We start from the raw sequence: 13646 nt of genomic DNA, 5'->3' as shown, positions 1-13646 counted from the left end.
GTGTCAGCATGTTTAGATTTTTAGAGAAAATGAAATAATTTTATTCACTGTCGGTTTGAATGCTTCTACATTTTGATCAGACTTCTTGCATTGCACACAAGTGTAAACACAGCAAAGAAAGTTACATTTGTCTCTGGTATGCCAGCAGGGCAATGGTTATATTGCAAAAGCTATTATCAGTCTTCATTTCCATTTAGTTGTCTTCTTAATGCTTTTGTTTCCACTACTACTCCTGCAGTTATTTCCTTTGCTTATTCACTGCCTTTGTTTCCCATTTTATTTATTTTTCCCATTTCCTCACTGTCTTTTGCGCACTGTTACTTTCTGTTTTTCTATGGTGCTTGATTTCTCTTTTTTTCCCTCCTTTTTTTTTCTTTCTCATTCTCTTTATTTCCCCTCTTTATTCTCTCTGCTTTTTCCATTTTCTTCTGTTTTAGCCATTACTTTTTTGTTAACTTTTTGTTCTTGTCTGGTCTCTACCGGCTCAACCACAAAATAATCTTTTATTTTATATTTTATTTTTATATTTTAGAGATACAGCACTGAAACACGCCCTTCGGCCCACCGAGTCTGTGCCGGCCAACAACCGCCCATTTATACTATTCCTACATTAATCTCATATTCCATACCACTTCCCCACCATTCTCCTACCACCTACCTACACTAGGGGCAATTTACAATGGCCAATTTACCTATCAACCTGAAAATCTTTGGCTGTGGGAGGAAACCGGAGCACCCGGCGGAAACCCACACGGTTTATATATAACTTCTACAGTTATACTTCAGAGATAGTTTTCAGACACTGGGAGCTGGAAATTATCCTGTGGAATACTAACATTTGAATGCATTACCTGTTTAGCATTAACTTATTTATTTAAAATGGGTTAGTGCTGCCAATAAAACAGCAAAACATTTCAGCTGAATATGTTGAGCATTTTTAAAGTAGTTTCCAACTGCATCATTTCTGAGTCCAGGTTTTGTATCACAAACTGTGAATAAAAAGCCAAATCAGTGGCTGAATAATGATGTCCAGGTGTGCTCAGTGATTGAGTTTCATTTAAAACACTAAGGAAATATAAGCTATCTCTGTCGGTTTTCTTTTTATGTCTTTAATTCTGTCAATATAATAGTGTATAAATATTTAAAAGGAGACCACATGCTGGCAATGAGAGAAAACGTGTTCATTAAGTTAAAGGAAGACAGAAATTGTTACCATATCGAGCAAGGGAAACAGGACTTTTAAAAGAACAGAACCTCCCTTTTCTGTCCACCGTTTCTTGTCCACCAAGATGTCACAGCATGTAATTTTTCTGACAATTATTACATTGTGCTATGTTATCGGAAAGAGGCGCACAACAAAAAGTGAGGCATTTCCTTGGCGAGAAATGGAGATTCAGAGGGAGAGTCCTCTTAGAGCCTGCTTGCATATTTTAGTGTATATTTTTATTCATTTATGGGATGTCAGCGTCACTGGCAAGGCGACCATTTATTTCCCATTCCTAATTGCCCATGAGGGAGTGGTAATTGTTGAACCGCCACAATCCATGTGGTATAGATACACTCACAGTGCTATAGGAGGAGAGTTCCAGGATTTTAACCCAGTGACAATGAAGGATTGATGATTTATTTCCAAGTCAGGATGATGACCGACTTGGAGGGGAACTTGCAGGTGGTGGTGTTCCCATGCGCCTGCTGCCCTTGTCCTTCTAGGAAATAGAGGCTAAGGGTTTGTAAAGTTGCTGTTGAAGAAGCCTTGGCAAGTTGCTGCAGTGCATCTTGTAGATGGTATACACTGCAACCATAGTACACTGGTGGTGGAGGGTGTAAATGTCTAAGGTGATGGATAGAGTGATGGATGATGTGTCTATCAAGCAGGCTGCTTTGACCTGGATTGTGTCGTGATTCTTGAGTGTTGTTGGAGCTGTACTCATTCAGGCAAGTGAAAAGTATTCCATCACACTCCTAACTAGTGCCTTGTAGATGATGGAGAGACTTTGATAAGATCAAACAGATCAGCTATGATCTTATTGAATGGCCGAGCAGGCTAGATGGACCAAATGGCCTACTTCTGCTCCTAATTTTTGTGTTCATATATAGTTTGGAGATCCAAGAGATGAGTTATTTGCTGCAGACTCTTATTAGTATATCCCTAAGGAATGTTACAGGTGTTTAAAGATGGAGTGGAAAGTCACTGGTAAAACTGGGCAAAGCTTTTTTTCTCAGTTTGGATATTTTTGTATGTTAAAGGCACATGTTCTTATTAGAAAGAAAGAACTTACTTTTATATAACATTTTTCATAACCTCGGTACTTCCCAAAGCGCTTCACAGCCAATGAAATACTTTTGAAGTATACTCGCTCTTTTAATGTAGAGAAATGTGGCAATCAATTTGTGTACAGCAAGCTCTCACAAATAGCAATGAGGTAAATGATCAGATAATCAGTTTCAATGATGTTGATTTTTTTTCCCCCTTTCAGATTAGATCAGGGCCTGTCCTGTTGCCACACTGTGAGTGAGATGGCGAGCTTTGTCTGTAGCTAATGATACATTTGACCTTTTACTTTTGCAACCTTGCAGTTATTTTCAAAAAATGAGCTGTGGCTTGGAAATTTTGTAACTTGTGTATATATTCCCTTCAAATGTTAGTGTACCATTTTTATATTATCCTTTTCTATCCTAATGAATATATTGCACACTTGTACAAAGATCAAGATAGAATTATTTGTTTTTCCATTTAATACACATTAATAAAGTACAACGTGGGACTCATACTGTTGAAGAATTGTGTGTGGTGTTAATAGTCAAATCTGGAAGGAGTATTTTCATTCCCACGTATGCTATTAGTCATTTGTAATGCCACTGTGTTATACTGCTCAACAGTTTGACAGTGACTGTATGTATATAGTTTTTAAAAAAGTGAAATTGTCCATATAATAAATCAAAAAAGTGGGCAGATTTTGTAGTGTTTCAGCATGCCATGACCTGGAGTATTGGACGTGATTTATTGGAGGTTTTCCCATAAGCTCTGACCTTGGGCAAGCTACGCTTGAGGAGGCGGGTGGGGAAGCACCAGTTTGAAGCAAGGTATTTTCCCAGTGGGAGAGGCAGAATGAAAGTTGGAAAATAAGTAACCCAAACATCTGTCATGCAGCCCCAATTGTTTTAGTTATCAAAATGATATAGAAGTGACTTGAGAACCTTTTGCCTGTCCATTCAATCAGTCTGTTAACATATGTTACTGTTAAATGTTACTGTTAACACAGTACAGCAATATATAAGAATTTAGAATAACCAGCAAAAATTGTATTTATTTGATTTACTTTCAATTTTTATACCTAATGTCTTGACATAATCCTGTGTAATTCCAGAAGCACTGGCAGTCCTTTGCTATCTTGCCCAATCTATACAGTATCAGTAAGCAATTCAATCATCAAAGTCAAACCTTGCCTATTCATTCTTGTTCTGTGTTTGTCTCTTTCTCTCTATCTGTCTCTTTCTCTGTTTGTCTCTCTCTCTCTCTGTCTCTCTCTTTCTCTCCGTCTGTTCTCTCTCTCTCTCTCTCTCTCTCTCTCTCTCTCTCTCTCTCACTGTCTCTTTGGGCGGTATTTTATGCTCTTCCCCGTGGCGGGGAGGGCATTTAATCGGGCAGTATGGTGGCAGGTGGGGAGCCCGCCACCTTCCCACCTCTACCCCAATTAAGTCCATGGCGAGAAGGCCTGTGGACAGCCTTCCCGCCCTGCCACCAATTGAGGCCCTTAGGAGTAATTAATGCCCAATTATAGGCCTCTTCCCACCATCGCTGGTATTAACCAAGCTCTCCAGACCGGTGAGAACCCCCCCATAGGTTCCATAAAATTCCGGTATGTGTGTTGTGTGTGTGTGTGTGCGTCTCCCTCTTTGTCTCTTTTCCAACAGGAGCTATTGGATGATAATTAAGAATTGGAATAATAGTTGTTATTTCCCTTTCTTATTTCTTTGGACCCTATGTGCTTTATCCTTTCATGCCTTCCTCAGCCTTGCTTGCATTTGATAGTTGACCATTTTGTCATCCTCCAGTACCTCTTTTGTGTGGTACCTGCCTTACCAGTACCATCTCCGCACTGTCGCTTCCAGAGTACTGCAAAGTACCATTCTTCAACCCCTTCTATTTCTCATTTACATGTTCCCCAATGGCAACATTATCCATAGACATTGGATTAGCTTCTACATTTTAGCTGATAGCAGAGCTCTACCTCTGTGCCAGCACCCTGAACTTCCGACCATTACTGGACCACCGTGATTGCTTGTCAATTATCACGTCATGGATGAAATTCTCCAACTCCATAATGACAAGACTGAAACCAACCTGTTCAGCTTTGCCAAAAAATCAGTAAAAGGGTAAAGTGGGGTAAGATTATGGAGGATTTATTTTAATTCTGGTAAGTATCTTTAATGGTTTGGTGAGTTTGGAGGTGGTAGAGGTTTGGAAGAATGGTGTGATGGGCAAGCAGGATAGAGTGCAGGACAAAATGAGATTCATGGAATTTTAGATGATTTGGATTTTGTGTAAGGAGCAACTTTGGAGGACAGCAAGGATCTTGTTGGTGCCATTAAGCCAGTTTGTCACAAAAGTGTGATTCAGAGTTTGAAAAGCAGTGGGTATGAAGGTGTATTGAGAACAAGTATCATTGGGGCAGTGGGAATATGGCTTAGGTGATAGATAGGATATGGAATTTTAAATTAGCTCAAGGCCAAAGAGCACAGAGGGGTTGCACACATTCAAGTTTCACCTGAATTAGCAGCCAGGGAGAGGGGCAAGGGTATGGATGTTTTTTGACAGAAGCCCATGCACTCTGGTCCTCTGACTCTGGACTCGTGTGCAGGGCGTTTTTCAGCTTTAGGTAACATCTCTCCTCTTTCCGAGGATTTTAGAGAGATAATTCCAGTCATGCTACACCAGTCTCCACCTCTTGAAAACTCCCCAGAATTTGTCCCTTCGGTCGCTTCTACAATAACCCAAGATTAGACCCGCAAGTCGTCTTTCCCTTTTCTCTGTTCATCTGTTTGGCATATATTTCTTGTGAAACACCTTGGAATGTTTACAATGTTAAACTCATTCTACAATTGTAAGTTGTTGCTGTGCTGTCCTAGCTGATGCAACATGGTGCAGCAACTGAGCTCAAGATCTTCCTGTAGGGCTTAATACCATGTCATACTGTCCATTAAGGAACCCCAAAGTTATGAAGAAAACGGAATACAGTTTAATCAAGAAGAGAATTCTGACAGGTTTTGTTCCTGAAAAGACTGAGGCTACTTATGGTGTTTCCAAATGTGAAAGAAGTTTGGCATCCCCAACTGACAATCTCCTTTGTTATACAAGATGTGAACTTTTCATGAAAAAGACAAATTGTGTGCTCCATTATAAATTTCATTCCAACTGCATTATTGTTTTGACAGAGCAGTTTAAACAATTGTCTGCATTCACAGCTCTAAACACACCTGTTTAGAAAAACTAGCCATGCAGTTGGTGGAACATGTATTACTTTGACATGTAAGCAGGTTAGCCTTTCAAAATTTCTATAAAATATCTTGTTAAATGAAGCATGGGTGGAGAAGGCTAATTGCTGAATAAGAATTATATTTGTTGACTGCAGATTTTACATTACTTCTAAAATATTGCAGTGTCTTTGTCTTGATGCTTTTTACATCTTGTGCACTGAACATAAATTGAGAATATTTTAAACTAGGGAACAAAACCCATGTCTGTTAGGTTCTTATTTTTGTTGCCCTCGGTATATTTTTACAGATACATGTATTGGACGGACTGGGGCGAAGTACCGAGAATCGAACGAGCTGGCATGGATGGTAGCAGTCGTTCCGTCATTGTGAACTCTAATATTTACTGGCCAAATGGACTGACGATTGACATAGAGGAGCAGAAACTTTACTGGGCAGATGCAAAGCTGAGTTTTATTCATAGATCGAACTTGGATGGTTCTTTCAGGTAACTATTCAAATATTTGACTTTCGTCAGTTAAGATTATAGAGAAGTTGTTTCATGGAAAATATAAGAGCAATTAGTTTACTGTGATAGCTCATTGAAGGTTTATTGCTTCACTCTGAATAACATAATTGTACTCTGACTGTTCAATGAAATCAGTAATGTGGTAAAATGTTTACATATTTCTAATTTCTTGCATTATTATTTGTTAGAATAAATATTATTAAAATTTTTGAGGGTATTTATAGAATGTCAGACATTGGGGTACTAGTAGTGCTTTAAAATATATATTATATATACATACACACACACACATATATATGTATATATATATATCTAATGCACATATACATATGTACACATTCTCAGGACAGCACCACGTGTGTACTGATGCCAATTATGTAGAATGCCAACCGACTCACTAGTTCTCCTTGTTGCAAATAAAGCCTCCGCTCAAGTAACATATGGTGAACACTGCACTAAGCTCCAAAGGATGTGTAAGGCAACATTTCTGCTCAGAAAGGGTTCAAGTTGACCAATCTCCTTTTAGGGCTAAAAGGCACATCTTCCCAAAAAGTTACATGATTTTGCCTGGAAAGTCTACCTGGTGTCATATATTCTTTTTCCATTGAACTATCTGAAGAAAACCATAGGAATTTTCTGAGTTTCAGGTGATTATTACCAGTACAAGATGCTCCTCATAAGATGTTTTTTTGCTCTGTATGGATTTGTACCATCTGACCCCATTGTGACTGTTTGTTTCTTGAAGAGAAATATGTATTTCTTACTTAGACAATTGACTGGCTTGTCTCTTTGCACAAAAAAAGCACAGCGAGCTGTATAATGCATAGATCCCATGTTCAGATAGGTTGGGTTCCTGCTTTCCCAGGAAAAAAACAAAAACAGAGTTGATATTACAGGAGCCATGTTTCAAACTGTTCAAGAGCAATCTCTCCCAAAAATATTTTTGATTTGTCATACAGGCCCCCCCCCCACCTGCCAAGAATGAGACACATTAATTTCACCACATGAACATTGATTTTTAAACTATTACTAGAGTAAAGAAAGAACTTGTTTAAAAAAAAAACAGACCCTTGACTGGAAAGACATTTGCATAGTAACAGACAACACTTGGAAAGGACAAAGGGGCCACTCCCTGCTCCAATTTAATCCACAATGGACTTTTGATTACCAGACGTGGAAGGTGGAGAAGCTAGCTTTCCAGGTTAACTGCTAAGATGGCTGAATACACAAACAGGTGTGGTCAGACCAGTTTAGTCACGTGACTAACAGGCTGTTGGAGTTTTTCAATTTGAACTTGCCGCAGAGTTTTAAAACTCAGAAAGCTGTTTGCTCATGGACTGAGAAGACCTCTCTCCTGTCTGCTGTCATCTCGCTCTCACCAGCTTCAGAAACCATTGAAGTCATATGAACCCCAGGAGAGAAAAGTCCCCTACAGTGAACAAGGTTTAAGAAGAAAACTGGGCCCCAACGAAAAGCAAGACTACCTACAAACAAGAACTACAGCGAGCCCAAAGCACAGTAACAAGAACCCCTCTTCAGAGATTGCCTCAAATCTCTCTACTTTATTTTACTTCTCTTTTCTGTCTCTATTTGCATGTGCGTATGCATGCTAGCATGGGGCGCGGCATGTATCTGTAGGCATTAACTGAATTAGAGTTTAAGTTTTAATAAATTTCACTTTCGGCGATGGTAATGCCGTTGAATATCAAGGGAAGGATAAACCTCTCCTGTTGGAGATGGTAACTGCCTGGTACTTGTGTGGCACAAATGTAACTTTCCACTTATCAGCCCAAGCCTAAATGTTGTCCAGGTTTTGCTGCATGCAGGCTGGTTCATTATCTGAGGGGTTGCGAATGAAACTGAACAATGTGCAATCATCAGCGAATATCCACACTTCTGACCTTACGAAAGAGGGAAGGTCATTGATAAACCAGCTGAAGATAGTTGGGCCTAGGACACGGCCCTGAGGAACTCCTGCAGTGATGTCCTGGGGCTGAGATGATTGACCTCCAACAACCACAACCATCTTCCTTTGTGCTAGGTATGACTATAGTCAGTGGAGAATTTTCCCCCTGATTCCCATTGAGTTCAGTTTTAATGGGGCTTCTTGATGCTACACATGGTCAAATGCTGCTTTGTTGTCAAGGGCAGTCACTCTCACCTCACCTCTGGAATTCAACTCTGGTCCATGTTTGGACCAAGGCTGTCATGAGATCTGGAGCCACGTGGTCCTGGCACAGCTAAAGGTGAGCATCAGTGAGCAGGTTATTAGTGAGTACAAGAATAATGTAGATGCTGGAAATCTGAAATTTAAAAAATGCTGGAAATACTCAGGCGGGTTGGCAGCATCTATGGAGAGAGAAACCGAGTTAACATTTTCGTTTGGTGACCTTTCATCAGAACCCAGTGAGAAGTGAGTAAGTGCCGCTTGATTATATTATTATTGGCTATCCCTCGCAGGTGAGGATGATTGTCTTCCTTGAGTCCAAAGATGGCTGATGAGGGTGATCTGGGATCTACAGACTTTATGGCATGTAGGGCATTTGTTGTCATGTGGGCTGTCTGGTCGTGTATTATTAGTTCATGTTTTGGTTTGTTCTTTTTGCCACTCTCGCTTTTCCTCTTCATTTTGTCACCATTGGGTCTCAAGACGCTAAGAACTTCCCACAGACTCTGCCTCCATCTGGTCCGGCCCAGGGCGATGGTCTCCCAGGAGTTGATGGAAATGTTGCATTTCTTCACGTTGCTTTCAGCACATCCTTGAAGCACTTCTTCTGTCCTCCTCTGGTGCGTCTGCGCTGACTGAGCTGGGAGAAGAAGACCGACTTTGGGAGCCTGGTATCTGACATCTGAGCTATAGAGTACTGTGTATCCGAACTGAGAGTAGGCTTATGTGGACGGATTAGCTGGATTGGATTTGTCCTGCTTTTTGTGGATAAGAGATAGCTCGGCAATTTTCGAGATGCCTGTGTTGTAGCTGTACTGAAACAACGTGGCAATAGGTGTAGCTAGTCTTGGAGCACATGTATTCAGCACTACCGCTGTCAGGATCTTTGCTCTATCAAGTGCATTCAGCCATTTCTTGATATATGGAGTGAATCGAATTGGCTGAAGACTGGCATCTGTGATGACGGGGACCTCAGGAGTGAGCTGAGATGGATCATTCACTCAGCACTTCTGGCTGAAGATGGTTGCAAATGCTTTAGCCTTGTCTTTTGTCCTCAAGTGCTGGGCTTTGCCATCATTGAGGATGCACAGCTTGGTTTTTGCCAGAACAGCTTAGTCCAGACCTCATTACAGCCTTGGTCCAAACATGGATAAAAGAGCAGAATTCCAGAAGTGAGGTGAGAGTGACTGCCCTTGTCAGCAACGCAGCATTTGACTAAGTGTAGCATTAAGGAGCCCAAGTAAAATTCAAGTCACTGGGAATCAGGAGGAAAACAGGCTGGAGTCATACCTAACTCTTCCTCCCAGTAGTTGTTTAGTTCATGAATGGATGTGACAGGACTGCAAAGCTTTGATCTGATCTGTTGGTTGTGGGATCACTTTGCTGCATCACATGCTGTGTCTGCTGTGTAGTGTGTATGTAGTCCTGTGTTGCAGCTTCACTAGGTTGGCATTTCATTGTTAGATATGCTTGGTGAAGGTTGATCAGGGGAATGCTGTTGATGTGGTGTTCATGGACTCCCAAAAATCATTTGATAAAGTGCCGCACAATAGACTTGTGAGCAAAGTTATAGCTCATGGATTAAGAGGAACTGTAGCAACATGGATACAAAATTGGCTGAGTGGCAGGAAACCGAAAGTAATGGTTAATGGATGTTTTTTGGACTGGAGGAAGGTTTGTCCCCAACGGTTGGTTTTAGGACCCTTGTTGTTACTGATGTATATTAATGACCTAGACCTTGGTGTACAGGATACAATTTCAAAATTTGCAGATGATACAAAATGTATTGCGAACAGTGAGGGGGATAGTGTAGAACTTCAAAAGGACATAGACAGGCTAGTGGAATGGGTGGACAAGTGGCAGATTAAATTTAATACAGAGAAGCGTGAACTGATTCATTTTGGTAGGAAGAACGTGAAGAGACAATATAAAATAAAGGATGCAGTTCTAAAGTGGGTGCAGGAGCAGAGGGACCTGAATGTATATGTGCATTAACTATTGAAGGTGGCAGGAGAGGTTGAGAGAGCGGTTAATAGACCATACAACATCTTAGGCTTCGTTAATAGAGGCGTGGATGCAAAAGCAAGGAAGTTATGCTATACGTGTATAAAACACTGGTTTGGCCTCAGTTGGAGTATTGTGTCCAGTTCTGAGTGTCACACTTGAGGAAAAATGTGAAGGCATTAGAGAGAGTGCAGAAAAGATTCATGAGAATGGTTCCCAGAATGAGGAATTTCAGTTACACTGATAGATTGGAGATGTTGGGACTGTTTTCCTTGGAGAAGAGAAGGTTGAGAGGAGATTTGATAGAGGTGTTCAAAATCATGAGGGGTCTAGACAGAGTTAGATAGGAAAAAAACTGTTCCATTGATGGAAGTATTGAGAACAAGAGGGCACAGATTTAAGTTAATTGGCAAAAAAATCAATGGCGACATGAAGAAAAACTTTTTCACACAGTGAGTGGTTAGGATCTGGAATACATTGAGTGTAGGTGGAGGCCGGTTCAATCGAGGCAATCAAGAGGGAATTAGATTGTCATCTGAAAAGAAAGAATGTGCAGGGCTAAGGGGAGAAGACAAGGGAGTGGCACTAGGTAAATTGCTGTTTCGGAGAGCCAGTGCAGACATGATAGGCTGAATGGCCTCCTTCTGTGCTGTAACAATTCTGTGATTGGTGTTGCTGTTGGCATGCTATTCTATACTCCTCATTGAACCACTGTTGATCCCTTGGCTTGATGGTAATGGTAGATTGAGGGATATGTCAGGCCATGAGGTTACAGATTATGATAGAATACAATTCTGCAGCTGATGACCTGCAACGCTTCATTCTGCCCAGTTTTGAGCAGCTAGATCTGCTCTGAATCTCTCCCATTTAGCACAGTGGTAGTGCCACCCAACGCTATGGTGGGTGTCCTCAGTCCTTGTGGAGACAAAGTCCCATCTTCACACTATGTGGCAGTCACTCCTACCAATACTGTCATGGATAGACCATTAATCGTGAACATCTGCAGACAGTAAATATAATTACAAGATTCAGTGAGATACAGGGATTGACAAATTAAGAGGATGGTAGGATGTGGGCTGTGTAAGCACCTATGCTTCCAGCCACAACTCTCAGATTTGACCATGCCAAGGCTTCAAGTAAAGGCCAGGTGTTTTATCACAGGAAGGAAGAGTGCAGACTTTCCTAGTAACATAAAAGCAAAATACTGCAGATGCTGGAAATCTGAAATGTGAACAAAAAATGCTGGAAATACTCAGCAGGTCTGGCAGCATGTGTGGAGAGAGAAGCAGAGTTAATGTTTCAGGTCAGTGACCCTTCATCAGAACTGGCAAATGTTAGAAATGTAAAAGATTTTAAGCAAATAAAGCAGGGTGGGGCAAGTGTTAACAAAGGGCAAGGTGTTGATAGGACAGAGGGTCACAGAGACTTTCTTAGGAGCCTGAAATGCCAGCATTTGACTTTTAATGGTATTGGTTAAGGCCTGAATCAGACATCAGAATCAGCCTTCCTGCTCCAACCACCCACCCAATTGTCTGATGGTGCTTTGTGACTAGTGGAGAAAATGAAGAAATATTTTTCATAACTTTAAAAAAATCCAGTACAGGGATTTTTAGTGTATAGATATTAATTAATTCTTACCAAATGTACAGTTTGAGAAGGAAATGTAAATACCATGAATATCTAAGACTAATTCCAAAGCCATAAGAAAATTAGTGATTTTTGAGTGGAAAATTCTTTCCCACAAGAGTAATTTAAGTTGATGCTTGAGTAGTCAAGGTCAATGAGTGTGATGCAGCAGACTATTTGGTGAGTTTGAGGTATGGGTGCTTATTTTCTCCCTGCCCTCACTATGACTGATGATAATGATTGAGGTAATGCTTTCTTTATGATAAATTTATAAATTAATTACACTACAGACAGTCATAATGTGCTGATAAAATTTCATTTTTCTTGAAGTATCTTGTGGTAATGCTTCTGAAATATGTCATTTACTGTAAACATGCACTAAATGAATTCTCTTTAAAAGAATTTGGCTATCCATTTGAGACAAGTGTTATTTGTCTTGATCCTTCCAGACCTTAATTGAGTTACTTCATGCAGTGTTCACTTGGTTTACTCTGACTGGAGTCTGAAGTGAGCAGGGGAGGCTATATCTGCTTTGTCCAATGGAAGCATTGGTTTGCGGTAGAGAATTAAAGCTGTTTCTTCTCCCCCCAAACTAGCTGGACTGTTGTAAATGCTGACACGCACAAATCTTCTAATCAACATGCTTTATTGCTGTCACTGGGTTCAAACAAACAAGGATGTGGAGGGGTGGGGGGGTGGTGGTGTGCAGAGGGGGTGCAGGGTTTTGATCATCTCTGCGATACAACCAGTGCCTTTGAAAATCTCTTCAAAGGCTGTATTTTGTTGCATTGTAGTGACTTTGAAATAAAGACTGGTAAAATGGATTGTTGGAAGAATTTTTTAAGTTCTTTGTAAATATTAGCTTGTTACTTCAAATTACAATGAAAAAGTGACTCGATAGAGAATTTAAAAAGTGATACACTGACTTGAATTCATAGCATATTGCTGTGTTTGAAGGATAAAGTGTCCCTAAATCAGTTCTGATCTGCATTTCCTGCTTAAAATAAAAATATGAAATTTAGTGAAATGCATAGCGAGGTAGTTTCTGTTTTCATGTGACCGCTCAATTTGGATGCCGACTGTGCTAAAGCTACACAAGAGAGTTTTCTTCAGGCAAGTACGTAAGGCAGCAGACTGCAAACAGCATGAAAACCTTGCAATTAAAACTATTAGTTATAACAACATGCTGATACACTTACACAAATTGCTCCCATATGTTAAAAGAACTACAGGGATTTATCTAGACATTAAAAAGCATTAGCAAAAATTGTTTTGAATTTGAACTTTATGGATCATATCAGAAACACAAAGGATTTCTTTTTTAGTCAATCAAGTATCTGACACGCACAAAAATCCGTCACCATGTTTGAGTCCATGAATCAAGCTACCGAGAAACCTGTAGAATGTCTGATGTGGAATGCACACTCTCTCCACATAGAGACGCACCGTACTTTTCTAAATGCAGAGATTTTTAGGTACAAGTTGGTAGAGTTGAGAGACCCCAAGTTGAATGCAGGAGTATTGCTGAAGTTGAATCTACTAAAGCTATGCAGCATAACAGTGAAAAGTACTGTTAAGCTTTCCACTGCTCCGCTAGCTAATATCACCCTACTTTATAGAGTCATAGAGTTATAGAGCAGAGAAACAGACCCTTCGGCCCATCGTGTCTGTGCCGGCCATTAAGCACCTAACTATCCTAATCCCATTTTCCAGCACTTGGCCAGTAGCCTTGTATGCTATGGCATTTCAAGTGCTCATCTAAATACTTCTTAAATCTTGTGAGGGTTCCTGCCTCTACCACCTCTTCAGGCAGTGTGTTCCAGATTCCAACCACCCTCTGGGTGA

The 13646-nt window shown here is 40.4% G+C and overlaps 1 protein-coding gene across 1 annotated transcript in view; it reads left to right on the top strand.

Annotated features, from left to right (window-relative positions):
- The window catches only part of LOC137377096 (low-density lipoprotein receptor-related protein 5-like), a 270969-nt gene that overhangs the window by 79421 nt on the left and 177902 nt on the right, over positions 1-13646 (top strand). The window contains exon 3 of the mRNA XM_068046392.1: positions 5786-5983. Coding sequence (XP_067902493.1) covers positions 5786-5983 — 198 coding nt within the window. The remainder of the gene's footprint in view (positions 1-5785; positions 5984-13646) is intronic.

The sequence above is a fragment of the Heterodontus francisci genome, chromosome 14, assembly GCF_036365525.1.
Source record: "Heterodontus francisci isolate sHetFra1 chromosome 14, sHetFra1.hap1, whole genome shotgun sequence".
Classification (NCBI taxonomy): Eukaryota; Metazoa; Chordata; class Chondrichthyes; order Heterodontiformes; family Heterodontidae; genus Heterodontus; species Heterodontus francisci.
The sequence above is the reverse complement of the archived record's forward strand: the minus strand, read 5'-3'. Positions and strand labels throughout refer to the sequence as shown.